This window comes from Lepisma saccharinum, chromosome 11 (assembly GCF_977018435.1).
Source record: "Lepisma saccharinum chromosome 11, izLepSacc3.1, whole genome shotgun sequence".
Taxonomy (NCBI): Eukaryota; Metazoa; Arthropoda; class Insecta; order Zygentoma; family Lepismatidae; genus Lepisma; species Lepisma saccharinum.
The window spans coordinates 47,748,279-47,774,939 of record NC_139239.1 but is presented as its reverse complement, the minus strand read 5'-3'; the positions used below and the strand labels follow the sequence as shown (position 1 = coordinate 47,774,939).

Below are 26,661 nucleotides of genomic sequence, written 5' to 3'. Positions count from 1 at the left end.
TTCTGAGATTTAAAATTTCTCCCTGCTTCAACATCAGAGCTTTGTGTTCTTTCAAGTATCCCGTCTTGAGTTACCGTGCGTGCGATCAATGTGTAGTTCTAAAGTGTTGTAGTACATTTTCATTTTTTTATGGATAAATTCGCGTATGTGTGATAATTTTTAAATAATCAATTATCTTGGACCTGTCAAAGACGAATAATACAAATACCTATGCTTTTTATTCTTAATATATATATATATATATATATATATATATTGTAATATGTGTATATGTGTGTGTGTGTATATATACATACACAAATATGTAAAGTTTTGTTAGGTTTTGTTTCTGAATAGTTTCATGGAGACACATTTCAAAATTTCAGATTTGCCCACCCCCAAACTGAATAACCTAGCTATGTCTCTGCCCCAGGGTCCAAAGCCACGACCCCAGCAACCGGGAAAGAAAGTGCGCATGCGCATACCGTGAGTCGGAAGCCCATTATCCGTTTGCCAATGCTTCTGCCAAGATTAGAAGACTTGTTGCTGGAGGCTCTGCAGCGGAACGTGCATTGTGCTGAATAAGTCAGGAGGACAGAAGGTGGCCGCGCCCATCTTTCGGCATTGTACTCGCCAGGGATATTTGAATAATTTGCGAGGTTCCTGCATTGTGACCACGACGCATCGTGTTTAGTTAGCTGCTGCTCGACAAAAGAAGAGCAGGTTAACGTAATTTTGGGCTGCTCAACTCACCCAAACAGAGAACGTAATGGATAGTGTTTCTGCTGAAGCTTCGAAGCGGAGAAAACGTTGTTTGCTCTCGAAAATGTAAATTAGGCTGAGTAGTTTCTCTTGACCGTTAAACTCTTGTGCATAGTCAGCCCTAAAGGGGTAGAGGGATAACCCTTAGGGGCACAGTCCCAATACCAAGAGACGGTACATCAAGTCATTTTACAACGAAAGAACTGTAGGACAATTCTAGCACTTTAGACTCCATAGATTATAATGCAGAAGGCCTTAGAAAGAGGGTTTCGCGGGCTAACAGCAGACGTCGCTCGCACACTATTGCCGATACTCTCATGTCGTCTGCTCCTCAGCCGAACAAACAGGCCGAGGTAGCAAGAGGCAGAGGTCATTCACCCTTCCAGAAGGGTGCAGCGAGTTAGCTGTGGCAACCGGGCTCGCTCATTCGCGGACCTGATTGGTTCTCGCAGACACACCCCCATATTGTTGTCTGCTGTAAGCCCGCGAAGCGAACTTTCTAAGGCCTTCTGCATTATAGTTATGTGATATCCAAAAATACGGACGAGGGTCGATTGCACCGTTAGCATAACATGTCAATCCAACGACTGGGCGAATTGCACCCGACTTTGTAACGACCGCCATGTTAGGTAGATTTCAGTTGTATATTGGCATTTATTTTATTCGTATACTTTCAAGTTAAGAACTTGGATTAAATTATTTATACTTAATTGTTTTCATAATTCATATATATATTTACGTTTTATCTTATATTATTCGCGTATTTTTGCAACATTTATTCACAATTCATAGGCTAATAATTATCCCAAATAATATATGCAACGTTTTCATTGTTTTTCAAACACAAGTTAAATACATTTCTTCTTAATATCGATTTTTGTTCAACAATGTACAAGATTGAAGTAATTTGTCTTCGTTATAAACTAAATCTTTATTTAATCATTCTTTTATGTGCAAGGGCAAATATGATTTATTTGATAAAATCAGTTTAGTTATTTCTATATAGTTTAATATTGTAATATTATATAGCAAAGTATTTCTCCCTCGTTTTCAACAAAATATAGTTTTTCTATTGGCTGTTTATGTTAGGAGTGGGGGAACCACGCTTCGTGTTCTTGGCGATGTAAAAACTTCCACGTTGGCATTTTTAATTGTTGCCAACCTGAACTTTAGCTTACTATCGCTAATTAACATTGATGTGTTATATAAATTATCAGTTTTTCTTGTGTTATTTTATGTTATGAGTTTGTATTGTAAGTTAGAACAATCTGTTATGCTGCGCCTCGCGCTTGAGGTAAGCAGTTGAGGTCTTGCTATTAACTGTGAAGGCGGTGCGCGGACTCTCGTGTTAAATAAGTTGCTTCTCACTGCCTGCGAACGTGCATGACCCAACAAATTATAACTTTTAACTTGTGTGAATCAGTATGTACGCGCGCGATTCGTGATTAAAGATTTTGGACATTTTAATTATAAAGTATTTGGAATTTTATTTACTGTCACGTGTCGCAATTCGGTGGTTTCCTTCCTGGAGGAAGGGTGGATCGTCTTAATCCCGATCCCTGGGTGAGAACTGGTGCTCCCAACTGACCAGCCGGAGCAAGGAGCGGTGTGTTGCCAATTCGGATCTCCATACCCTGGAGTTACGAGTGGTGGCACGTTGCATTCGTATCAATCCCTAAGATTGTATGTTTATTTTATTAAGTCTCTCTGAACGCTTCATGTTGACCAGGGCATTCACTTGTTTTTCTCAGCTGTCTCAAGCCTCTTAGGCATGTTTACAATGCATTGTGTTGTGCCATGCAAACCTCCTGAGCATTCAGGAACAGGTAACACTTCTGGTTTTAGAGTCAGCGGTTTGCATGGTAGCAATTATGATAATCACACGATTCGGCGATTCGGCATCGAGGAAGAGCTCGATGGCCAGGGAATATAGAGGTGAGACAAGCTGGGAGGTGACGGACTTTGGAGATTGAGTGGAGAGAGAGAAGGTGGTCAGCAAGGCAGTAGGTGAGGAGTAGAATAACGCTCTGGTCGACAAATAGGAGAGAAGCTTACAGAGGACTTCGCTATTTTCATTTAGCTAAAGACATCAGATAGACAGGTAATTATCCTACACCCAGCCATGATACAGGTTCAACGGTTCGCAAAACCCAACGAGTGACCATTGTCTTTTCAGTAGTTTAATTCCTTTGTGTAATTTGTACCTTTCGCATGCCAAGCGATAACTCGTCATGTCAATGACGAGTGGTCTCATCAAGAGGATGAATGATGAGTAGTTTACATCACCGCATCAATTAACTGGTTAACCTGCTAGATACTCTTAAGATCCCACGAACTTTAAGGTTCGTTACGCATTGTTTTTGTGGCGCCGCAACGTGGGGCATGGCAACTTCCTTGTGTACAAACAAGCTAGTTGCACCCTACTTCCTCGTGACCAAACGCAAGAAGGACTTAATTGGAGATGCGTAAAAAGAAATTGCTTAGCAAAGATTTATACGGACGGAAATGAAGTGCATTCTGCTCTAACTTCATTGGATATTATAACACACCATGGAGAAGCAAGGCTGCAAATTAATAACGAAGAAATTGTTGACTAATGTTTGTGAATCGTTTCACGCGAAATTCAATTCCAATTTCAGTGCACCTAATCCAAATATTTATGCTTTTATTGAAGTGATTAAGCAGATCCAGGTTGATGTATATGCTTTAAAAAATAGTGCAGATGTTACAAAGAAACATAGTAAATTTCTGAAACAGAGATTGGAAAATATGGAAATAATGAAGCAGAAATATAAGAATAAAGAACTAACACGATTTGATTTCTTAAAGGCTGTTTCCTACTGCAGTTTAAAGAAGGAGAAGAAGAAATAAAATTGAAACATAGAGGTAAAATTAGACAAAGGAAACTTTTATCCATGACAGTCCTAAACCTGTGAAAAGTGTGAATGGAAAATTAGCGGAGAAAGGGTAAGCGGCGCAACTTACCCCTTGGTCCGAAGGATTTAGCGGTGCAACTGACCCCTTGGTTCGAAGAGTTCAGCGGTGCATCTCGCCCATTTAGGTATTCTCGGGGTGAAACTAACCATCACCCAAAAATACGAGTTGTTTAAGCACAGTTAAAATATCGAAGATTACTAATTTAGCTAATCAGAGGGGATTTATAAAATTTGGGCCCCTATGCTATCCGTTGTTTTGGGCTATGCCAGCACTCTTCTTCTTATTATTATTATTAGTTTTGTTATCATGGTACTTCTTTTCCACTAATTGCATGCTCTGTAATAATAACACTTGTGAACTTTAAAATATAGACAGATCTAATTAAAAATCCGTTTGCACCTGCAACTTGAGGAGCAGTTCTCCTTTCACTAATATTCGCCAATTCTCAGATGAACTTTGACAGAACTGAAATAAATTTGCTCCTTATGCAAGACTGTGCCTCATCCCCGTAGCCTTCAGACAAACTTTCTTACTGAACAACCGCAAGTGTGACGACGCCCCCTGTTGACCGTCTCTGCAACTGCGGAAACTTCCATGTTTTGACACGCCTTTTGAGCGTCGCCCCGTCAGCAGATTGATGGCGGGCAGGTCACTTGGGACCCTCATCCATCTAGCATTGAGTGCTCTCTACACTGGGAGAAAGTTTTGTCCTGCGAAAGTGAAAGGAAAAAACGATGCTCTCTGCTCAAGCTTTGTCTTTTCCGAGGTTGTGGAAGTGGACCTTGCATTTTTCTAACTTGAACAGCACCGTTGTGTGACAGGGACAATATATAGTACAAACATCTCCAGAGTGTAGAGTGGAATGAAAATCTTCGTGATATTGGAGTAGGAAAATCAAAGCCTAAAATCGAATCTGATTTTACTTTTTCAATTTGTTTCTTTACAATTAAGTCAGTTGTATCGTTAAGAATATTCTGAATTTCTTCCGGACATGAACTAACCATAAGTCAACCAATGATGCAGGAACAGTTCTGTTTTTTGAGGGGCGTGATGGGGTACAATAGTTTTTCACACGCACAGAATTCGGGTTTACAGAAAATAAACAAATATTAATCTTTATACACGAAATCTTTCCAAGTATAATTTTTTAATAATTTTAGGTCTATATTTTAATATTTTAATGGAGATTATTGTTAACTTTACATGTTCATCAGCAGGAAAGAAACAGCACAGTGACAGTTCATGCATGAACACGAACTACGAATTATGACTTTATTTATAATACAGTAACCGTAAAAGTAACTTAAGTTTTCAAAGTAACGGTAACTGAGTTATTCTTTGAGCAAAGTAACTTGGTTACTTTCAAAAGGTAAATTTCAGAGAGAGATTGCTCGGGTGATTGAAAAAAGGGTAATTTTTATGCCGTGAGTATGTATGTGTTTGTGTGTGTGTGTCTGTACACACACATATACAGTCACGCTTACATATATATGCAACAGGGTAAAATCACAGGGATACTCCGTCCCCTAAATTATGCATCCATACCTGTATACATTGCAATATTGCATATCTCACTTCGTGCTTTTGCTTCAGAAGAGCTTTCGGAAGTTTTGTCCAAGACAGATGAATCGAAATCTAGACAGCGAATATCGCGTGACTTACACCGCTGCTCAGTACCCCATTTTTTTTCGTTTCTCGGCAGAAAATATAAATGACAGTGGCAATCATGAATTCGTGTCATGAAGCATTATAATTGCATTTTCTATGGTTCATAGAGAGACACGGTGGTCTTGTCGGTAGGGCGTCTGACTGCCACGAGGTAGACCCAGGTTCGATTCCCGGGATGGGTGATCTAAGGTCGGAATCTTTTTCGGAATTGTTCACGCATAAAGCAGCTCTGGAGATCAAATCAAAGGGTACATGGGGGATAAGGCGGCCTGATCACATCACCTCCAGACAGAGAAGGAGAATGTGTGAGGCCCTACCTTCACATCCCCTAAATGTGCCTTCATAGCACGGTATTATGTGCACGGGGAACTTTACCTACCTTACCTTATAGTACATAGCATCGGAACGAGGGCTCAACGAAAAAGATGTTATTCAGAAATATTGATCGCCTTTGTGCGGTCATGTCTTCCGCTTTCATTTCTTCATTCGGTCATGTATTCCGCTTTCATTTCTTCATTCGGTCATGTTTTCCGCTTCCATTTCTTCATTCGGCCATGTCTTCCGCTTCCATTTCTTCATGCGGTCATGTCCTCCGCTTCCATTTCTTCATGCGGGCATGTCTTCCGCTTCCATTTCTTCATTCGGTCATGTCCTCCGCTTCCATTTCTTCATTCGGTCATGTCTTCCGCTTCCATTTCTTCATGCGGTCATGCCCTCCGCTTCCATTTCTTCATGCGGTCATGTCTTCCGTTTCCATTTCTTCATGCGGTCATGTCTTCCGCTTCCATTTCTTCATGCGGTCATGTCTTCCGTTTCCATTTCATGCGGTCATGTCTTCCGCTTCCATTTCTTCATGCGGTCATGTCTTCCGCTTCCATTTCTTCATGCGGTCATGTCCTCCGCTTCCATTTCTTCATGCGGTCATGTCTTCCGCTTCCATTTCTTCATGCGGTCAAGTTTTCCGCTTCCATTTCTCTTCATGCGGTCATGTCCTCCGCTTCCATTTCTTCATGCGGTCATGTCTTCCGTTTCCATTTCATGCGGTCATGTCTTCCGGTTCCATTTCTTCATGAGGTCATGTAAGAAGCTTCCATTTCTTCATGCGGTCATGTCCTCCGCTTCCATTTCATGCGGTCATGTCCTCCGCTTCCATTTCTTCATGCGGTCATGTCTTCCGCTTCCATTTCTTCATGCGGTCATGTCCTCCGCTTCCATTTCTTCATTCGGTCATGTCTTCCGCTTCCATTTCTTCATGCGGTCATGTCCTCCGCTTCCATTTCTTCATGCGGTCATGTCTTCCGTTTCCATTTCATGCGGTCATGTCTTCCGGTTCCATTTCTTCATGAGGTCATGTAAGAAGCTTCCATTTCTTCATGCGGTCATGTCCTCCGCTTCCATTTCATGCGGTCATGTCCTCCGCTTCCATTTCTTCATGCGGTCATGTCTTCCGCTTCCATTTCTTCATGCGGTCATGTCCTCCGCTTCCATTTCTTCATTCGGTCATGTCTTCCGCTTCCATTTCTTCATGCGGTCATGTCCTCCGCTTCCATTTCTTCATGCGGTCATGTCTTCCGTTTCCATTTCATGCGGTCATGTCTTCCGGTTCCATTTCTTCATGAGGTCATGTAAGAAGCTTCCATTTCTTCATGCGGTCATGTCCTCCGCTTCCATTTCATGCGGTCATGTCCTCCGCTTCCATTTCTTCATGCGGTCATGTCTTCCGCTTCCATTTCTTCATGAGGTCATGTCCTCCGCTTCCATTTCTTCATGCGGTCATGTCTTCCGTTTCCATTTCATGCGGTCATGTCTTCCGCTTCCATTTCTTCATGCGGTCATGTCTTCCGCTTCCATTTCTTCATGCGGTCATGTCCTCCGCTTCCATTTCTTCATGCGGTCATGTCTTCCGCTTCCATTTCTTCATGCGGTCAAGTTTTCCGCTTCCATTTCTCTTCATGCGGTCATGTCTTCCGTTTCCATTTCTGCATTCGATCATGTCTTCTGGTCCCATTCATGAGTGTGGCCATGCCTTCATGCATGCATTCCTGAATGCATTCATATATAAGGATAACCCTAACCATTTTGTAACACCACATGTCGAGTGAACAGTAAACTGCTAACTTCCTTGAGTAGTAGTAGTAGTAGTAACTTCTCCTAAACGACCTGTTACTTCCTTGCTCAGTCAACGAGCAATTGCAACGTCCCGAAAGGTGCATGTTACAGAATACGTAGACAGTCATGTATTATTCATTGCCACTACCGCGAACACAATATGAGGCATAGTGCTTGCTCGTGTAGTCCCGTTGAATATTTCAATCTAGCGTGCCTTTCAATTCTGAACAGGGGACTCCAATATTGTTCATAAATAATTTAAAGCCGGGCAATCGCAGATTGAGTCGTAGAACGTGGAGTGGATATGAGATCATATACTTCAGGCTGTGCTCAACGATAAAGTGGCTTCTTGTCTCGAATGCGGTGTGTGCTAATTAAACTCATTGCTTTGTGGGGAGGGGGAGGGGTGAGATCGCCACTCTTTATGGTGCGAGAAATACAATTATTTTTTTTTCGTAGAACTCTTTATTATTGTTACTAACGATGGTTAGAGTTAATAAATGATTTATTTTCTCACACAAATTGTTGTATTTCTTCAATATATTTCTTAAGAAAGCCGCGCTTGGCCTATCGTGTAGCTGCTCTCGCGATTGATCTAAGTTGTTGCTCTTCCCGCAATTGGCCTAAGCTGTTTCTGTTCCTGAGCTTAGCCTTAGCTGTCGCTGTTCCCGCGATTGGCCTAAACTATTGTTGTTCCTCCACTTAGCCTAAGCTTTTGCTGTTCTAGTTCATTACTCGTATTATTGCATTTTGTAAAATGTCAAAATTTCTAGCTGAAAACATGCGACATTGTGACTAGCTACTTTTGTTCATTTGGTTCCCTTTACGTCGCTCTTCTGCCGCCGCTAATCGCGAAGATGAGGATGAACAGTGTTAAGGTGAAGTTTATGAAAGGAGAATCAGAAACACACATGGACAGGACACAACACAAGCCACGCAGAAGATTATACTGGCTGCGAGTCCAGTCGCCGGGGCCTCGTTAGTCTGGAACAATGCAGTTGACGGTCTGCTACGCGGAAGAGAAGTTGACACTTGTGCCCGTTTACGGATAAGCTAAACGAAAAGATGCAAATGCATGAACAACAATCTAAACCATTCCCACGAAAATCATGCAAAACGAACTTCTTTAATGAGACATGAAAAAATTAAGATTAGAAGTGACATCACGTGCGTAAGAGCTGCTTCTCTGGGTTCCCATTCGCTCCTCGTGCCAGGTTGACATTTTTCTCGTTTCCAATTGGCACAGGAACTGTTGACCGATCGCGATCACGGGAAAGGTAACACGTTAGACCAAACACAGTTTAATATATAGATTGTTCACGTTTGAGTTCCATGAAAGCCATTCACAACGTACATCTCTAATGCTGACCTTGAATAGAATACTGACGTTCAACCTATGGCGTGGTGCTAAGGATGCAACAATAATGCACATTCATTGTTGATGACGTCGTTGTTTTTCAAGCATGTCTTTTCAATCTCTCTGTGCTTTGTTCTTCAGCGATCTTGATCTGCAAATACTTGTCCGTGCTTCGAAGATCATGCCACAACGGTTGCGTGCCTCTTCAAAAACAGCTGGTTCTTCGAAAGCGAAAACTTTCCTTTGTTCTTTGCATATGGGAGGATATATCCTGGCTCTAACAGCAGGACGGAGAACGGAAGCATGGTGGCTGACAAAAAAGGAGGGGTTTTCCGCTGTATCTGATCACGAACCACTGATCTTCCGCTTCCACTGAACGATTGCTATCGCGACTTCAATCTCCGTGTCCTTCGAGTCGGAGGATGAGACGGACATGGCGATCTGCAGAGGCGTTGCGGTTCGATAGTCTTCTGGAAGGTCAATGCCGGACATAGGGGCTGGAGGAAGGCTATTAAGGAATTTTTTGCTGGAACAGTGTTGCAAACTGCATTTCTGTCCATACGTACCTTACCGTATTTATAATCTTTACGTTCCTTATTGAGGAATTTACCTATACTCTGTCCCGGAAATGTATTTATTATACTTCGCTTTTCTGCCACGTTTGGCAAATCGTGAAGATGGGGATGAGTGATGATTTGATGAAATTGATGAATGTACGTACACTCACAAACACCCATGCCCAGCTCGGGTTTCGAACCCGGGACCCCTGGCGTCGTAGAGCGATGTGCTAACCATTCCGCCACGGATGCCGGCGCGTAAGGGTAGAGAAGGGGAGAAAGCGAGTGGGCGGAAGAGTGCGCAAGAGTGATATTCTTGGTTACTTGCCGTTACTTGTTTGTGTTATTGCAGTGTATATGTGTGTTGTGTCAGTGAGACGATTGGAATGCCAGCCGCAAGGTTCACGTTAGAACAAAGAATTCTTATGTATGCCACTTACGTGAAAACAGACTCGTGTCGAGACGTGTGTAGGCAATTTGTACAGAAATTCCCAGGCGTTTCACCTCCACATAGAGATACGGTTAGACATCTTGTCCTTAAATTACGAGAAACTGGATCGTTAAATTTTTAAACACCTAAGCAAAAACGACGGATTCTAACCGAAGCAAAACTCGATGAAATTGGTACAGCGTTAGAACGTTCTCCAAACAAACCTCTACGCCGTGTTTCACAGGAGATAGGCGTGTCAAAATCATCAGCACATACAGCCACTGCTACTAAAATTAAAACCGTACTCTTGTAACACAGGTTAGTGCTCGTTTTGCAATATTTATATAAATGTCTGCATATATGTCCATAAAAATAAGCGGGCATTACAGGCAGCAAATGTCGGCATCTTCGTCAGCGCCGCCCGCCACGCTTCTCCCGATCTCTCGGCTGAAGATCGAAATGAACGCACGGTATTATAATGGGATTGAGATACGAAACTCTCGGATCCGGATCCGGATCCGGAACTTTTGGATCCGGATCCGTTTGGCTATCCCTAGTTGGGACGTCTCGTATAATCCATTTCGTAAATTCTCGTACCCCTCTGATTTCATCACAATGACATTATCTGTCATACATTAAAATATTTCAATATAGAACAGTTAAACTTGAATAAATATTAGAATCATATTAACATTTTTTTCATGTTTAACAAATTTCTGAAATACTAGAAAAATATTTTTGAGGCACTCTTTTTTTATTGCGGAGGAGCTGCTTACGAAGAGTTGGGGCATATTTCCCCTCTCTTTATTAAATACATATGTGAAGTTTAATTATATAATTAATTAGTGAATTACATACAGGTGAATGCATTAGCATCTTTCAACTGTTATGACGTCATCAGACGTTAATATGAAAATTCCCAAATAACATTTTAGCAATATATACAGGGTGTCTACAAATTATCTTTACAACTTCAAATCTAAATAACTAAATAATGGAACGAGGTATCTCAGTTCTATTACCTTCATGTAAAAGAGAAACTCTCAGAGTTTTGTTTTCTCTTTTTTCAGGTACATTGAGTAAGTGGGGAAGATGTGAGGTCACATTTCCACAAAATGACTACTCCACAGGAGAAGGCACGGTGTGTTTCCTTTTCTCATAAATTGTTGAATAGGCATAACTGTCGAATTTGGGGTCTGAAAAGCCTCACGAGGTTCGAGAAATCGACCTTAGATGAACATTTTCCTGGTCGATGGATTGGGAGGAATGGCCCAGTTACTTGGCCACCAGGATTACTCGACATAACCCCTTTGGATTTCTTTTTATGGGGTTATGTTAAGGATATTGTGTACCGAACGCCAGTTCCCACTATTCAAGTGCTACGACAAAGGACTACTGCAGCCATCGCAACACTTACTGAGTAGACACTAGAGCTGAAATGGCAGGAAATGGAGTATCGCCTTGATAGCCTACGGGCTACAAGGGGGCACACATTGAGGTGGTAAAAAAACTTTGAGAGTCTCTCTTTTAATTTAAGGAAACAGAACTGAGATACCTCGTTCCATTATTTAGTTATTTAGATTTGAAGTTGTAAAGATAATTTGTGGACACCCTGTATTTCTTTGATTTTTTAATTTGACGCAAGTGTAAGTACAAGACGTAAGATATTTTTTTGATATTTTACATCACTCTTCTGCCACTTTTGGCTAATACCGACGATGAGGATGAGTGATGATTCGATGTAATTGTTGAAGGGATAATACAAAGAACACACATGGCCAGGCTGGGATTCGAACCCGGGGACGTAGATGGAGAGATGAATTTCGACCACTTGACGCCCACCGCCATTGAGTCGACTACTTACCTTATTACCAGTAAAGAAATTTCAGGGGACACAAGAAGAAAAAGTTACTTTATTTTACAATGTTTGGAAAATTACTTTTGAAAAGTAACCAAGTGATATTTAAAAGTAACCCAGTAGTAGGTATTCATAAATTAGCACAACACAGGGTACTTGCATCGTGTCTATAAGCGCCACGTGACATTGTGCACTGTCGCATTCCTGTGACATCCAAGTCGTCCGAATCGAAAGGCTCCCTAGTAGCACAGTTGCCATTTTCCCCGCCAGCTGTCAGTTCGAACGTCAGCCACCGTTCTCTGCTGTGCAGGCGCACAATACGGAAGCGCAGAAGACAACCAAACATAGGTTCTTAAACCTATTTACAACTTAAATCGAAAATGTAAACTGCAATTTCTTATTTTACATTTTTCTAGATACAGAATTATCGATTAAATTTCCAAGTTGCATTGGGTAAAAGTTGCAATTGTTGCCGAGCGTAGGGCAGCGAGTTCAAGCGTGCACGTTCCACGTCTTCAGCAGCGTCCGAATCGGCAGCTGTATTCAGAAAATTGTGAAAGAAGAAATCACATACCACATTTTGAATTAATAAGTTGGAAATACATGGAAAACATTATGATGTTTGGTTGGCATCTGCTTCTGCTTCCATATTATCCGCCTGCGTTTCAGTGTGTGGTTGTTGAACTGCCATCTTGCGGTAAAAGTGGTAACTGTACTACTAAAGAGCCTTTGTATTCGGACGACTTCCACGTCACAGGAAAGCGGCACGGAAGATCGTAATGGACCGTTGAAGGTGATGCACTTATTGCACCTTCCACCTATCCCGCCCATTTGGACTATATGGGTACGGGGATTCTGCGGGGTGCTTAAGTCGACAGCTGAACCCGATTCGTACACGGCATTAGTGGCGTCCTAACAAAGGAATAGCTCAGGGAGGGCAATCTTGCTGAAGATTCTCGCCCCCCAAAAAAGAAACTAGGAAATGACAAGCTTTTGTTTTGTTTCGCCAGCGGATGCATGCAGGAGTCATCCACATTTTTGTGCTTTCTTCTCGAGTAATGTTCTTCCCCTACTCCGTATCTCCGGTCTCTTCCTCCGTCACAGAAATGTTCGTCTTCGCCTCTAATTTATCGTCGTTTCTTTAGATTTTCCACAGCTGAAAGACATCGAGCAATCTTACAGCTGAACAGAATGAAGATTGCTGAGTCTCTCGAGAGAAGCGGGAGAAAAAAAGAAAACGCTGGAGGGAGTTGAAACAGGAAGTGGAAAACTCAATCAAGCTGCAAGAATCCATCTTCATGCTTTTTGTTTCCGGATGTGATCATCCCCCTCCCTCTTTCTCTCTCGTTTCTCGTGTAGGAGCATACTGGAAAGGAACAATTACGAGAATCGTCTTCTTTCTCGTTTCATGTCCTCCATTCAAGGTGATTTCTAGTAATTAGTTGAAGCAGTCTCAAGTGTTTTTTGGTGGGGAGGGGTTGTCATGAGTTGGTAAATTCACATCTTCTATCGAATAATAATAATTATTTAATCAAAATAATTGCAGGATTTGTCAATTCGAGATATTATTCTGACAGTAACAACAGCATTATTATACGCCGTTAACATTATTAAGTTCCATGGGCTTTCACGATGGCGTAGTGGTAATGCTGTCACCTTGTAACCAAGGAGTCCCGTGTTTATCTCCGATAGAGGTACAGTCAGAATCAATAAAAATGGGAGACCTACATCCTGGAATGCTCGCTTCCCTGCAATGCGTTGTGTGTGTTGTCTAACTTTACGGCGATGGCCGAAGTTGCAATTGACAGAATTAGGCAACAACGAAGCGACCATTTCAATAACTAGGTGTCCCGTTTTTATTCCTGGTGACTGTACATTGCACAACAGTTCTGATCTCTTTAGTAAACGTAATTCCAGTCCCGATTAGCCAATTTGAGCATAAAGTGCTGTCACGTATACAAACTGTCACGTACACAAACTGCATTGTTGTTGTTTGAGGTAGAGAATCATAGATGGCAGCATGCAAAAAGAACGACGCTTATATCTGATGATGCATAAAGCAGTTTAGAAAGTGGACCAGAGATGGCAAGAAAACGTCTACCATTGTAAAAATAGAAAAAGGAAAGCGCTGATGTGGTAAAATAATGATTGTATATATTAATAATAATTATAATGGAAGAAATAAATGAACTTAGCACAATAACAGGATATAAATAAGGTGGAAAGGGTAATTAATATTCAGTAATAGCATAAGTGATCATTATATAAAAGTAAAGAAGTCGAATTGTAATTAAGATTCTGGGTCTATTACGGTTCCCACGAACTGAGAGTTTCGTGCGGATTTTGGGTTGTTTTCCCAGGTATAGCGCTATTTCACGGTAGGCACCCAATCACTTTTGGTAGGCGCATCTATTGCAGCTTCCAGTTAAAGTTAGCGCTGGCCAGGCTGCGATCTTAACTAACCCCTTTCTCTTTGTGTCTGGGAGATCGATTTTCTTAATATTTCCGTCAATTTGGATAAGATCGACAAAGAAAAGAAGGAAGAAAAAAATACACAATATGTAATAATTACAAGAAGAAGAAGCATTAGTAATTACGAGAAGAAGCCTTAGCAATTATAAGAAGAAGAAGAAGACTTAGTAATTATAAGAAGAAGAAGCCTTAGCGATTACAAGAAGAAGAAGCCCAACGAAGAAGATTGGCTACAATTAATAAGAAATAATAAAAAAAAAATATTGTATGTAAAGATTTCCAAAGTTATCTAATATTTGTACATGATTATTCAAGAATATATTACGAATTGTACCCTCCGTAGTGGGTTAAATCTATTGTTTCTTTCCATATATTCGTAGTGTTAGTCATCCTGATCTGTTCCCAGAGGTATCTCATTGTTTCTACCCTGTGCTAAGCTGGCAGATGCTCACGTGAGAGGACGTGGCAGTGGGCTGACAAACAAACAAAACACCAGCGGCTTTAAGGCTCAGTATATTGTGTGGTCGACTTACGGCAGCCACCGAAAGTTCCGGGTTCAAGTACTGACATGGTCATACGCATTTCTGCAAGAGTGTCCCTTCGTTAGTTTCACTTGATCATCGTTTATTATCATCCTTGTCATTAGCATAAAGGGACAGAAAAACGAAGTAAAACAATAAGAAAATAATGCTCACATCATTAAGTGACCGATTCACGATCTCGCATTTTTATCATTTTCCATACAGTCTCGCAGAGTATTTTCATTATTCTGTTTAAGTGATTCGTTCATATATATTGAAAAACCGGAGTCTCTTCTCTCTCTCTCTCTCTCTCTCTCTCTCTCTCTCTCTCTCTCTCTCTCTCTCTCTCTTGTTGTTTGGATCTTTTTAGAAAGATTGGTCCAAGGGTAGAAGCAGATCAGCAATCAGATAATGCAGTTGTTATTTGGTCAGCATTTAAAGGCTCGTCTTCCTTACCAGTAGCAAGTCGTAACTTGTAAGACTTTCAAGCGAATTCTAGAGAGTAATTACGCCATTAAATTTATGGGCAATATTGGTGAATAGTTACACGTCTCTCTTAGGGACAGATATGTTCATTATTATAGATCCACCAAGCTTTCTGAAACCTCGGAAAATATGCGAACTAACCGGCCTCCCCCACCCCCTTCTTTCACCCCCGGTGTTTGCTCTGGCGCTGGTCAGGCAAGGACCTTCCCACTTCCGCTGACACAGTGTTGCTAATTTTATTCTCTTCAAGAATTCGAGGAGTGTTGTTGATGTGTTTTTGAGTAAGTGTAAAATGTCGAAAGTTGTGCACAGCAGTGAGCGAAATTTGCTACTACGAATCATCGAGAACTGTGAAGAAGAGAAAAGAGACGTGTGGAATTATCCTCGCGATCAACCCCTAAAGAGAGCAGTATATCTAACGGGACGGTCGGAGTCATTGCTTAAAAAACTGAAAAGAGGGAAAAAAGATTTACAAACCCCCTGACCAGAAATTGTGAACTCCTGGTATACGGAGACATGCTTCAGAGAATAAGATTGTCATTGACGACATGGATAAGTGTATACTGCGAAGGAAAATCCATGAAATGTACGTAGTGAAAAGAGAAGTTCCTACAATATTGAAACTTTTAGCTATTGCTAAGGAAGAAATTAATTATCGGGGGGGGGGGGGGGGCGAGAAACATTACGGAAAATTATGAAACAAATAGGCTTTAAATTTAAAAAATGTAGAAACTCTCGCTTAGCTCTGGTTGAACGAAGCAACATTGTGGTTTGGAGAGCAAGATATCTTCGTGCGATCAACAGATTCCGCAACGAAAGGAGGCCTGTTTTTTACATTGATGAAACTTGGATTCATCCCAATTAGCCTACAAAGTAAAGAAATGTTGGCAGAGTGAAGATGTGTCAGGTGTCTTCACAAACGACAGTCCGGGGCAGAAACTTATTCCGAATCTCCCACCATTGTTATGATAATGCCTCATACCACTCAATTCAAACCAATAAAGCCCCGAACACAAAAAGTAAGAAACTAGAGATTCAAGAATGGCTATTAAAAAATAACATCACTTTCCATATCGAACAAACAAAGTCAGAATTGTTGCTGAAAGTAAAAAATAATCTTCCCGATCCGGTATATCGAGCTAATACAATACAATAAAAAAAACACGGCCACCACGTCCTTCGACTTCCACCATATCACTGCGACTTGAACCCGATCGAGTACATATGGAGCACCATAAAGCGTAGAGTTGCCTCACGAAACGTAAGTTCAAATTTGAGAGAAATAAGGGCTCTTACCGAAAATGTGACAGTGTCACAGTGTATGAATGGGAATGTATGTGCCAACATGCCATCCGTTTGGAAAAAGAATATCAGAGGAATGATGGAATTCTCGAAGATGAAGTTCAAACTTTGATTATAAACCTGGAATCGGGTTCCTAAAGTAGCGATGTAAATAGCGACAGTGACAGCGAAAGTTCGAATTCGGACCTCTCCGGCATAGACACCTTATAATCAGCTTTCAGGCCAACCGGAGGCAAGAACCCAAAAGTACGTTGCTTTTTTTTTAAAAAAAATATATAGTTTACATAATTTAGAATATTAATCTTATGTGTTTAAATTGTTGATATCCTTCTGCGAGACAGCTGCCGTTTTTAACTTTAGTGTCCCCCTCCCTCCTCTCTCTTATGCTATGTTATTAGAAACAAAACTTAACATTCGGCCTGCATATTTGTTTACTTGCAAACCTTTCACGGCACACGCCCACTTCTAGATTTGGCAACACGGGGGGGGGGGGACACGTGTTTCTGCCATCCCTTCCCTTGCTCCAGAGTTCCCGAGCTCCCTCCTAAACATTCGACACTAGCGCCACTTGTTTCTGACCAGGGTTTCAAATAAGTTGGTGGATCTATATGTATTTATTGGTTATGCAGTCCTATAAACAGCCGAATTGTAATGATCTAATATTAACATTTCATACTACAGTTAAATCACAACTATTTCAGAGCATAGTTTCAGCAATGCCATTTATATGCTTACAGTGTGTCATACGTCATGAGAAAATGTCAGTACTTTATTATAAGCCTCCGAATGATCGAGTCCTGGCGTGGACATGGTTTTTTGTGAGTGCCCATTCATTTAATCACCCTTTATTATCTCGAATGACCAAATGTGGAAGAAAAGCAAAGCCAAATAGGAAACATGCAAATACAAGAAATAGAAAATTATTAATTTTGAGCTTGGTATCGAATGTTACTACGAGGTTTAAACTGTTGTGTGCAATTTGGGTTCTTTTATATGTGACATGGAAGAACATTGAGAAGAAATCACTGATTCAGATATCTCTGAAGCTTTTAGCCAGTCTTGAGCATCTGGCTTGCACTTGAACATTCCGTGCGGTGAGAACTTCCCGCCCATGGGCGTCGGGAGGGAGGGTCGAACGGGTCGCTGGACCTCCCTGGAAATTGACGTCGTTCATTTAAAGATACAAGAAAGCCGAAAGTTTGTTATTCTTATTGTTAAGAACAGAAGAAATGTTGATTTAGTTAGTATTCGAACGGAATAATTAATGTAAAAATGCATTTAATCGAAAACATTGAGTGAAGAATACAGGAACAAGGTTATATTCTACCATTTCATCCAAAGAACAAATTGTTCCACAGTTTTCAAAATTTTAATAATTACTGTTGTAGGTGAGAGGTCACACAACAAACTTTATGAAAAAAATCCCCTATAATTTAAAGCCTTTTCTTGAACGAGACGTGTAAAAGTTAATATCAAAATGCATTTCAGATACTAACTGCATAAAATGCAAAAGAAATAATGAAAAATAGTTGTGCTGGTATTCACTCGTTTTGTGGATCGAGTCTCCACATTTATATAATAATAATAATTATTATTATTTTTTAATTTAAAATACAATTTGTTTTTATTAGTTTATAATGTTTATTATTGTATAATGACATAATATCCAAGGTAATAATACTCATTGTTATTTTCTCTGTTATACAACTTTTATCATTTGCCCCCCCCACCCGCAAAAATTTCTCGTGACGCCCATGTTCCCGCCTACAAACTGCACTTCGATACGGGTAAACAGCGGGAGGGGCTGTTTGCGTTGAGAGGTAAAACAAAATACTACGAGGAGAGGAACTTTCCTCCTCAATGACAAAAATTGCATTTGCGGGGAGTCATTTTAAGGGGAGTCTGCATTTACCTCTTGGGGTTTTCCCGAGTTCTCTATCGCTTTCATTTGAAAATTTTTATTTCTAAAAATTTGGGGAGGCGCTGTAGCCCCATCAGCTACCACTCTGCGTACGCCATTGTCTACAATGCCACACTGTACTATTGCTCGCGAAGAAATTAGGTTTTCCACTTGGCGAACGCGATTGAAGAAACATCCTGCCTCGTCCATTTCCTTTCAGGACTTGCCTTTTGCTGTTAATGCGGAATTGGCGTTGTTTAGCACCATCTTTGGTATCTTGTTACACCATTTGTTGTCAAACCACACCAAGTATATAGGCCTTGAACACTTGATTTGGTGTACTAACACCAATTAGGGCGTTACACCATTTTCTGTGACAACTCAGTTCCATATCTTTTAGAGTGCATGAACGATGGTATGAACTCATTCGTGGCAGAATGGTTATTATAAGGCGTTACGAAATCAGAAGCCCCAGGTTTGAATCCCGGTCAGGCATGGATGTGTCATTGTGTTTCTCTTTCATCGTCACGAATGACCCACGAGTGAGCAAAGTGACGTAAAATAACCAGAATGTAAATAGAACACAAAGTAGGCTGTTCTCGTAAAGAGTACGTAGGGAATATGTCTCTTAGGTACTGTAATCAGAGCATTGAGATGTGGTGTTTTTATACACAAATGCTCTTTATGTATTGCACTGTGTCCGTCTATGCAGCCTCACAAGAGTGTATAAGCTTTGATCCTTTCGGGATGAACCAAAATATCAACCTCTCTTCCACGTAATACATCTTGGACTGCATTTTGCACATCAGAAAGCTTTGTTTGAAGTCCGTTTTATGCTCATATAGGCTATTCGGGACTGTGTGTAGTGTTTAAAGTGAGATCCGAACCACTGTGGATCGAACCCGGTGCCCCTTAATTATAAGGCGAAAGACAGGGCTACCACTTACTTCACCATCGGGGAGAACCAGGGAGCCTTGTATGCCCACGGCATTGGGAGAAGGGGTAAAAAAAAAGCAATCATGCTAGAACCTCAGTTCATTTGCTAACAACAATGCAAAGAATATCGTTTTGGAAACAAGCCAGTCTTTAACCTTTTACCACATTCATTCTTCTGAGATTTCCCCTTTAACTAACATCTTTTGTAGTGATTTCCTTTGTATTGTTGTCCTGACTAATTAACATTATTCTTTCTCGATACAATTTAACACTTTTAACACGCCATTACTTTTCATGTTTGAAAGAGTGAAAGTAAATTTTACGATATTATTGAGTTAAGTCGCTCGTATACAACTGTTCGAAGTTAGGAAAAGGAATAACACATTTGATATTCATTAATGTATTTATTGAGTACACATTCATACATTAGAAAACATCACCGAGGCCAACAAAATGTTTTATTTTCAAAACGCAATTAATATGGCAAGTTGCAACGATATTTGTATTACAAAAAAAATATATGCGAACTGATATATGGAGGCGATAAAGTTTATTTCTATGGATCGCAACAAAACTAATGATAAGCACACATGCATTAACAAACATACGCACACACACACACACACTAATTCACGCAACAAATACATGAAATTGGAGGAACTTCAACATCATGAAATGCACATTCTAAATATTAAATATTATAAATTATGCATACTCTTTAAAGCTTGATGAAAAATAAATGGGCAATATGGAAATCTGTTCTACGGAGAATTTTGATGTAATACCATGAATGTTAGTGTGAACTACCCATATGTTTGGTTAGATGCACTGTACCATGCTGGATCATCTCTTTTATCCCTGCTTCATTAATTGTAAATAAGTTAATCAAACTGCTAAATATTTAAATTCTGCTTCGAGCCCAAAAATATACATATTATGCGTATGAATAATCAATGTGGTATGTTTTTTTTAAAAAAAAAAATCCAATTGGGGACGGGAGGATTCCAGCTACTTCTTTCGAAACATCAGAATATTATATAAACTTATATGTATTATCCACCAGGGGCAAAGGCTTGATACCAGAGAGGGGGGATCCCCCTTCCCCTTTTCAAATAGCACCCTGTGAAATGCAAAATACTTCTGCAGTTTTGTACTCTGTGAACAGAGATATTTGATTTGTACTAATAATATGCTTTTATTTTATTGTATTTTACCGGTAAGTTTCGTGAATGATTTCGTTTCTTTTTTGCATGAAATGACCATTATTATTATTACTATTACTTGTGCTAACATATTCTTATGAACCATGGCAAATACGTTTTGGTTCAACTTCACTCGTATCGGTAAAGTTGACGCCATCTACTCGTGTTATGGTAATATTGTATGTGAGAAAGATGCTGGTTCGTGTATGTTGTAAAATGAGAATAATTACCACAAAATTTACATGGGAATCATACAGTTTTATGAGTAGAGATTAGCCTAATGGACATATATCACCATTAATGCATTATTTACAACAGACAGGTACTTGTTAGTTCTTATTTCCACTTGAAACTTGTCTTTCAGTAGAATATAGAATTACATTTATCACTATACCTTGTTCTACATGTCAGGAATACATTTCCACACATATACAATAAAGAGCGTAACTTGGGAGCTAACTTTGGGAAGAGGGCAGAATCGAACATCAGGCTTAACTTTGGAAGGGGGGGCATAATCAAAATATTTTCTATTCCGTAAAAATAGCTTTCACGACAATTTGGAAAATAACCGTTAAATTTGTGAAATCATAAAAATTTCTCATTACTTCGCTTCTCAGGTCCTAGGAGGCTAGCAAAAATACCATTAACTCATGAATTTTGATAAATCTGCACATTTGGTAGGGAGGCAAATGCACTCCCTTGCCCCCTCCAAGTTACACCTGTGCATGCAATACCTCTACATTACCCATTAATGATTATGCGTTGATCAGTAAGATGAAGACACCGCTTACTTTAAGTATTGATTATGTTGATTTTCTCATCAAATATAACTGTCTTTGTACTCAGGATCACTATAATATAAGACTGGTACGGAAGGGCACCAACACAGTCTTCATTGGAACTACATGAAGTCGTATTTCGTTAGAAGTAAGTCCCTGTTATGGTGTTCAGAGTTGTTATCTACAAACTTTTAACTTCAAAATTCAATGTAGCACTATTTCGAATGATGTGCAGAAAGTACCGTGCTTGATGTCCCAACAACGACGCTGCTACCAACCTCATTGCCCGAGTGTGGCGTGTGCAAAGCGTCAGCTCCGTGATTCGGCGTGTGTCCTGCCGAGGGAACAGTAGCATAGGTGCCAGGCGCACCGTATGCAGGCGAGTGGGGGGAGACCTCGGCACCATGCTCCGTAGTGTGGCCGTAGCTTGGGGGTTTCGACGTGGAGTGGTCGGCACCGTGTTCAGGATTCGGTCCCGCACCGAATCCCGACGTGTGTCCCAGAGGCCCTTCGCCGTATCCTGGCGGATGGCCCGGTGGTCCTGAACCGTGCCCCGACGAATGTCCTGGCGATCCTGAACCGTACCCTGACGAATGTCCTGGCGATCCTGAACCGTAGCCTGACGAATGTCCTGGCGATCCCGAACCGTAGCCTGACGAATGTCCTGAACCGTACTCTCCCGAACCGTGCTCGTGCGAACTGTGAAAGAGGGATTGTGACGCCTGGCCTTTGTTGCCGTTTCTGTCGTAGAGATAAGAAGAAGTGCCTTTGAAAGAGTTGCCACCATCGTGAGATCCGGGTGAATTGTAGGTGGCGCTGCCTCCCCTACTTCCCGCTATCGTGCTGCTGTGAAATTTAAAAACAGGATCGCTTCCAAACTGGTAGTCTCGGTAGTGCACCATAACGTGACTGTGAAGAAAGAATAAAACAAAATTAATATGAAATTAATTTTCTTCGGTACATGAACAATTAATAACAGATGCTTAAAGATAAATTTATAGATTCAAAAATGTAAGTGCAGATCAATGTAGATTGGACCACACTTGCCCAATTGTTAATGATAATAACGTGGAGTGTGAGGCAATTGTAATCTGGAAGAGGTTGAGGTAGTAAGTATGTAGGATCAGAGCTACATACTTTTTTGTGTTCCTATGAGAATTAATTGAAGGGACCCCGAGAAAGATAGTTTGCAAAAATACCTCTGTCAATTTGACACACACTGATACTTCTTGTATTTTTTAGCGATTTGTTTATTGCTTTATAACTTTACGTTGGTCATGATCTCTCTGATGATATTCCGACTGTGTAGATTTGTACGTTTATTAATGTTTGTAACTTTAACTTAGAGGGAGATGCGAAGTTCGTAGGTTTCTCTTAGCCCGGTTTAGACGAAGGCATTTTCTTTAACATTTACGCCATAACCAAAATGCTACCGTGTAAAGTGAAGAATCTTCTATTTCATGGCATTTTTCGAGGATAGAACCGACTCTATTTCCGTAGCATTTTTCGTAACATAACCAATCAGAAGAGACCTCTAGGTCACGAGTGCAGATGTAATGGCGGTCGCGTGGGATGTAAATAATGTATCACTTCACATTTTAAAACACAATAACTATTCAACCGAGCGGAATAAGGTTTCATATTAAATGGTTTTAGGAACAAATCAATGGCGCTGCTTAAATACATGTTTTATAGCGTTTACTGTTCACATATGAAAGAATATTTTAGTTATTTCAATTGTAAACAACGTGAACTCACCATACATGGTGTAACTCGACGTACCTTTCGTGCTGTATGTATTATACATTGTAGTCGCAAAAGCTTACCAAAAGTTTTCATGAAATGCTTCCGTGTAAAGTACTGACTGCTATATTTTTGGAAGCATTTACGTTTCATTTATGCTAGCAAAAATGTTAAAGGATATGCTTTCGTCTAAAGCGGGCCTTAGGGGTGGATTTTTCAGACTATGTCTCTGCATAAGGTACCTCTGGGGTTCAATCAGCCTCCCATAAAATAGGGAAATATTGGCAACCGGAGCGTGACGCATCACCTCCACAATTTTCGAGATCCTTGAATCAACACCCCCTTAGCCTTCAAGGCTTCTAGGGTAGTGTGCAGGGAATGCATTTCATAACTTTTACCTTCATTTAAAGGATTAAGAACTAGGTCACTTTCTTACCCAATGATCCTTTCAACTCGATAAGTCTGTGGCGACCGATTAGGGAAGCAGTTGCCCCCACACTTTTCGCCACTTTTGCCCTCGCACTATGCTAAACCTTATATACAGTAAATATACTGTCTTTTCCCCCCGGTTTTGGAACCTAATCGCCGCCACTGCATGGTATCAAATGGGAGTAGAGTTAAAAGAAATACAATAAAAATTTAGCTATTGTATGGAATAAGAACAGGATGTTATGGAACCCAATATCCTTACATATCTTTGATGCATCTATATTTCCTTAATGAACGTATAATCTGATGTTCACGGAAACGTAACAATCTCTTTACTCCATCTAACCCACGAAGTCGCGGTCTTGACATTCTTGCCAGTTGGTCTGCCAAACAGCAAGGTGCATCCTGCATGAAACAGCAGGACGTCCGAGTGTTTTCCTTCCCGACTTCCTCGAGATCTTGACCTGGATCAGCCTCCCTATCCTTTCTCTCTCCCCTTTCGATCAACGCTCGTAACTGCGGTCATTGTTACGCCAGCTGGTGCCATTGTTTACTGCCTTAATAAATGTCACGATCTTCGGGCTGAGAGTGGCAAGGTCACAGGGTAAACAATGAACAAGGCGAGAGTTGATGGGAGATTTGTGAGCACGGGAAACTATTGGTGGTCTTTGTTTGGTTATTTATGGGTTTTGTTTCTGCTGGCATCACAATAAACAACAATGGGAACAAAATGAATCGTACAGAAAGGAGGAAATGGAATATACGCTGCTAGACTAACTTGACGCGTTAGTCGCGACCATGGGCGGAACTGCGCATGCGCTATCCGGACGAGTCTAGCAGCAAAATAGGGGTGTCGGCTGCAAGAGGAACACAGACGGGAAGCAGCTTTCATGAAAATAATCTGCTGCTGATAGAATACATGAGTTTCCAACGTTGTAACGTGGCCGTAGGAACAAGCAAGACATAATAAGCAACCCAGCTAAGTACTGATCCCAGTCCAACAAGGTAGTTTCGTTCGTGTATCTACCTACTCCCCTTTCAGGTTTGGATTCGCCCATTCGAGCTAACGGCATCTTACACGGTTGACCAGATCGACCACAAGGAAAAAAACCTTGGGACGAGAAGTCCCCGCGCAACTTTCCCTTCTTCCCTCCACCTCGGGCCATAAGGAAGCATGGTGAACTCTCCCCCTCCCCTACTCGCGGGGGTACTGTGCACATGACTCGCGGGTCTGCGCAGGTTGTTTTGCTCGTGGTTCCACTATAGGTTAACACCTTGGTTTCTTAGCCACGCTTGTAAGCTTGTGAATAGGGAGGTGGGTGTCTTCGGTGTGGACTAGATGACTTAGCATTGACATATAGCGGGAGGGGTACATGGGCAAGTGCCCCTCCAAGAATGGAAGAATAAGTATTTTTAAAAATATTGATAACATTGTATTACAACGAATAATATTCGAGCAGACAGTAAAATAATGAAACAAAGTTTAGCGTAAATTCGGGATTAAATTTACTAGAAACTTTATTGTAAGTCGACAGCGGAAATTAAATTGCATGGCAATAAGGTAAACTAATGGACACAAAGGGAGGATCAAATATTTCCCATGCATGTGGTAGTTTCGACTGAGGAAATTCATTCTCAACACTATCTCTTTCTGTAATCATTGAAAATGTAAATAACTTAGAACAACTGTGCAATTTCTAAAAATCTACTAATATTATCACCTTTATCACCTTATAACCAAAAGGCCGTGTGTTCGTTCCCCGGTGTAAGTTCAGATTCCACTTGGAAGGTCCAGTTCCGATTAGTTCATCTTGACCACAATTTGGAGTTAAACGAGCTCTTGTGATTGTTTCGATACAAATTGCACACACACACAGAGAAAGAGAGCTTCGTTACTGGTGAGCCTTACATACTGAAACGAGGCCTCCTCGACGGCATAGTACTAACGTCGTCGCCTTACAATCAAGGGGCATCGGGTTCGATACCCGGTGGAGGCACATAGTGGTTCGGATCCCACTTTAAACTGCAGTCCCGATTAGCCTTACTGTGCATAAAGTAGACTTAAAACAACAACTCATACCTATCAGCTAATTTGAAAACTTGTCATCCTGTGCTGCCATCTTTGGAGCGAATATTCAATTACCTTAGATGTAGTAACTCCTTTGTTCGCACGTTACAACAATCGACTATAAATGACTCTAGCATTCTCTTTCCTGTCAACATTATGCGAATCTTGCAGAGGAAAAGCGAAGAAGATGGAGAAGAGAGGACGCGCTTAGAAATTTCGAACACGTTTAGGAGCTTTGAGGAATACAGCTTGACAAATCCGATGCAAAGTTTGTAATTGACGAAATCTTCTAGTCCGGCGAAGGGGGCGCAAATAGAAAGGCAAGGGGAATCTAAATGCAACATTCCGAAGCAATCAGAGAATCCAGCTCACCTTGCGAAGTTCAACGAATCCAGGGGAGAGAGAGAGGGGGGGCAGACGGACGAGAGTAGTAGTGATTTGAATTCCAAGTTAATTGCATTAGCTACGATTTCCTTTCGTCTACGCTTTCAAAGGGAGTTTCCTGCCGTATCAGATTATCCTCGTGGACTCCCGTTTCACTCTCCTGCAGTTCCAGGGCTGTTGTGAAAACTTCGTCAAAGACAAAGAGAAGATTTAATGCCCCTTCGTCAGTGAGACCTAAATATGTAATAATTGCATCTTGACTGCGCCGAATTCTGCTTTTACATTAATGGACGTTCGGGGATTAAGTGATTAGAAGAACTTTTGACCCAAAAGAAATGGCGGAAGAGGAGAAATATGGGCAAGTCTGTAAACTTAATTTTATTACGCTAATGAAATCAAGAACACTTAGGCGGCCTTTTCGTGAAGGAGGCAACGTTTACAACATCCACTTGGGAAGAGATGGCAAGAGTTTCTTCTGAAACGTAAGTACTGAAGGACTGAAACGAGATGTGAAGGAACGAACTTGTCTCGTTCTCGATCTCGCATCTATCTACGAAAGAAAGTGCGGCAATAAATGCAAAAACTGTATTGAATTGGATAAGATACATTTAAGAGTAAAATAGGCGACATGAGTAACTTTTAACTGCGGCATTCGAACGGAGATCTATCGGAAAACCTTACCCCTCACCACAGTATTGGGAGTTACTGACCTCTATCGGAAAACAGACGAATTATTACTTCTGATTGATTGATTTGGTTTATTTTATATAGCTTTTAGTGCC

At 40.9% G+C, this 26,661-nt stretch overlaps 1 protein-coding gene across 2 annotated transcripts in view; it reads right to left on the bottom strand.

Annotated features, from left to right (window-relative positions):
- Positions 1–21,459: 21,459 nt before the first annotated feature.
- Positions 21,460–26,661, bottom strand: part of LOC145994777 (uncharacterized) — a 37,375-nt gene continuing 32,173 nt past the window's right edge. The window contains exon 3 of one of the 2 annotated variants that reach the window (XM_083131031.1): positions 21,460–22,164. In XM_083131031.1, the coding sequence (XP_082987157.1) occupies positions 21,471–22,164 (694 nt within the window). In that variant the 3' untranslated portion in view covers positions 21,460–21,470. The remainder of the gene's footprint in view (positions 22,165–26,661) is intronic. The other variant, XM_083131032.1, reaches the window with a different exon arrangement.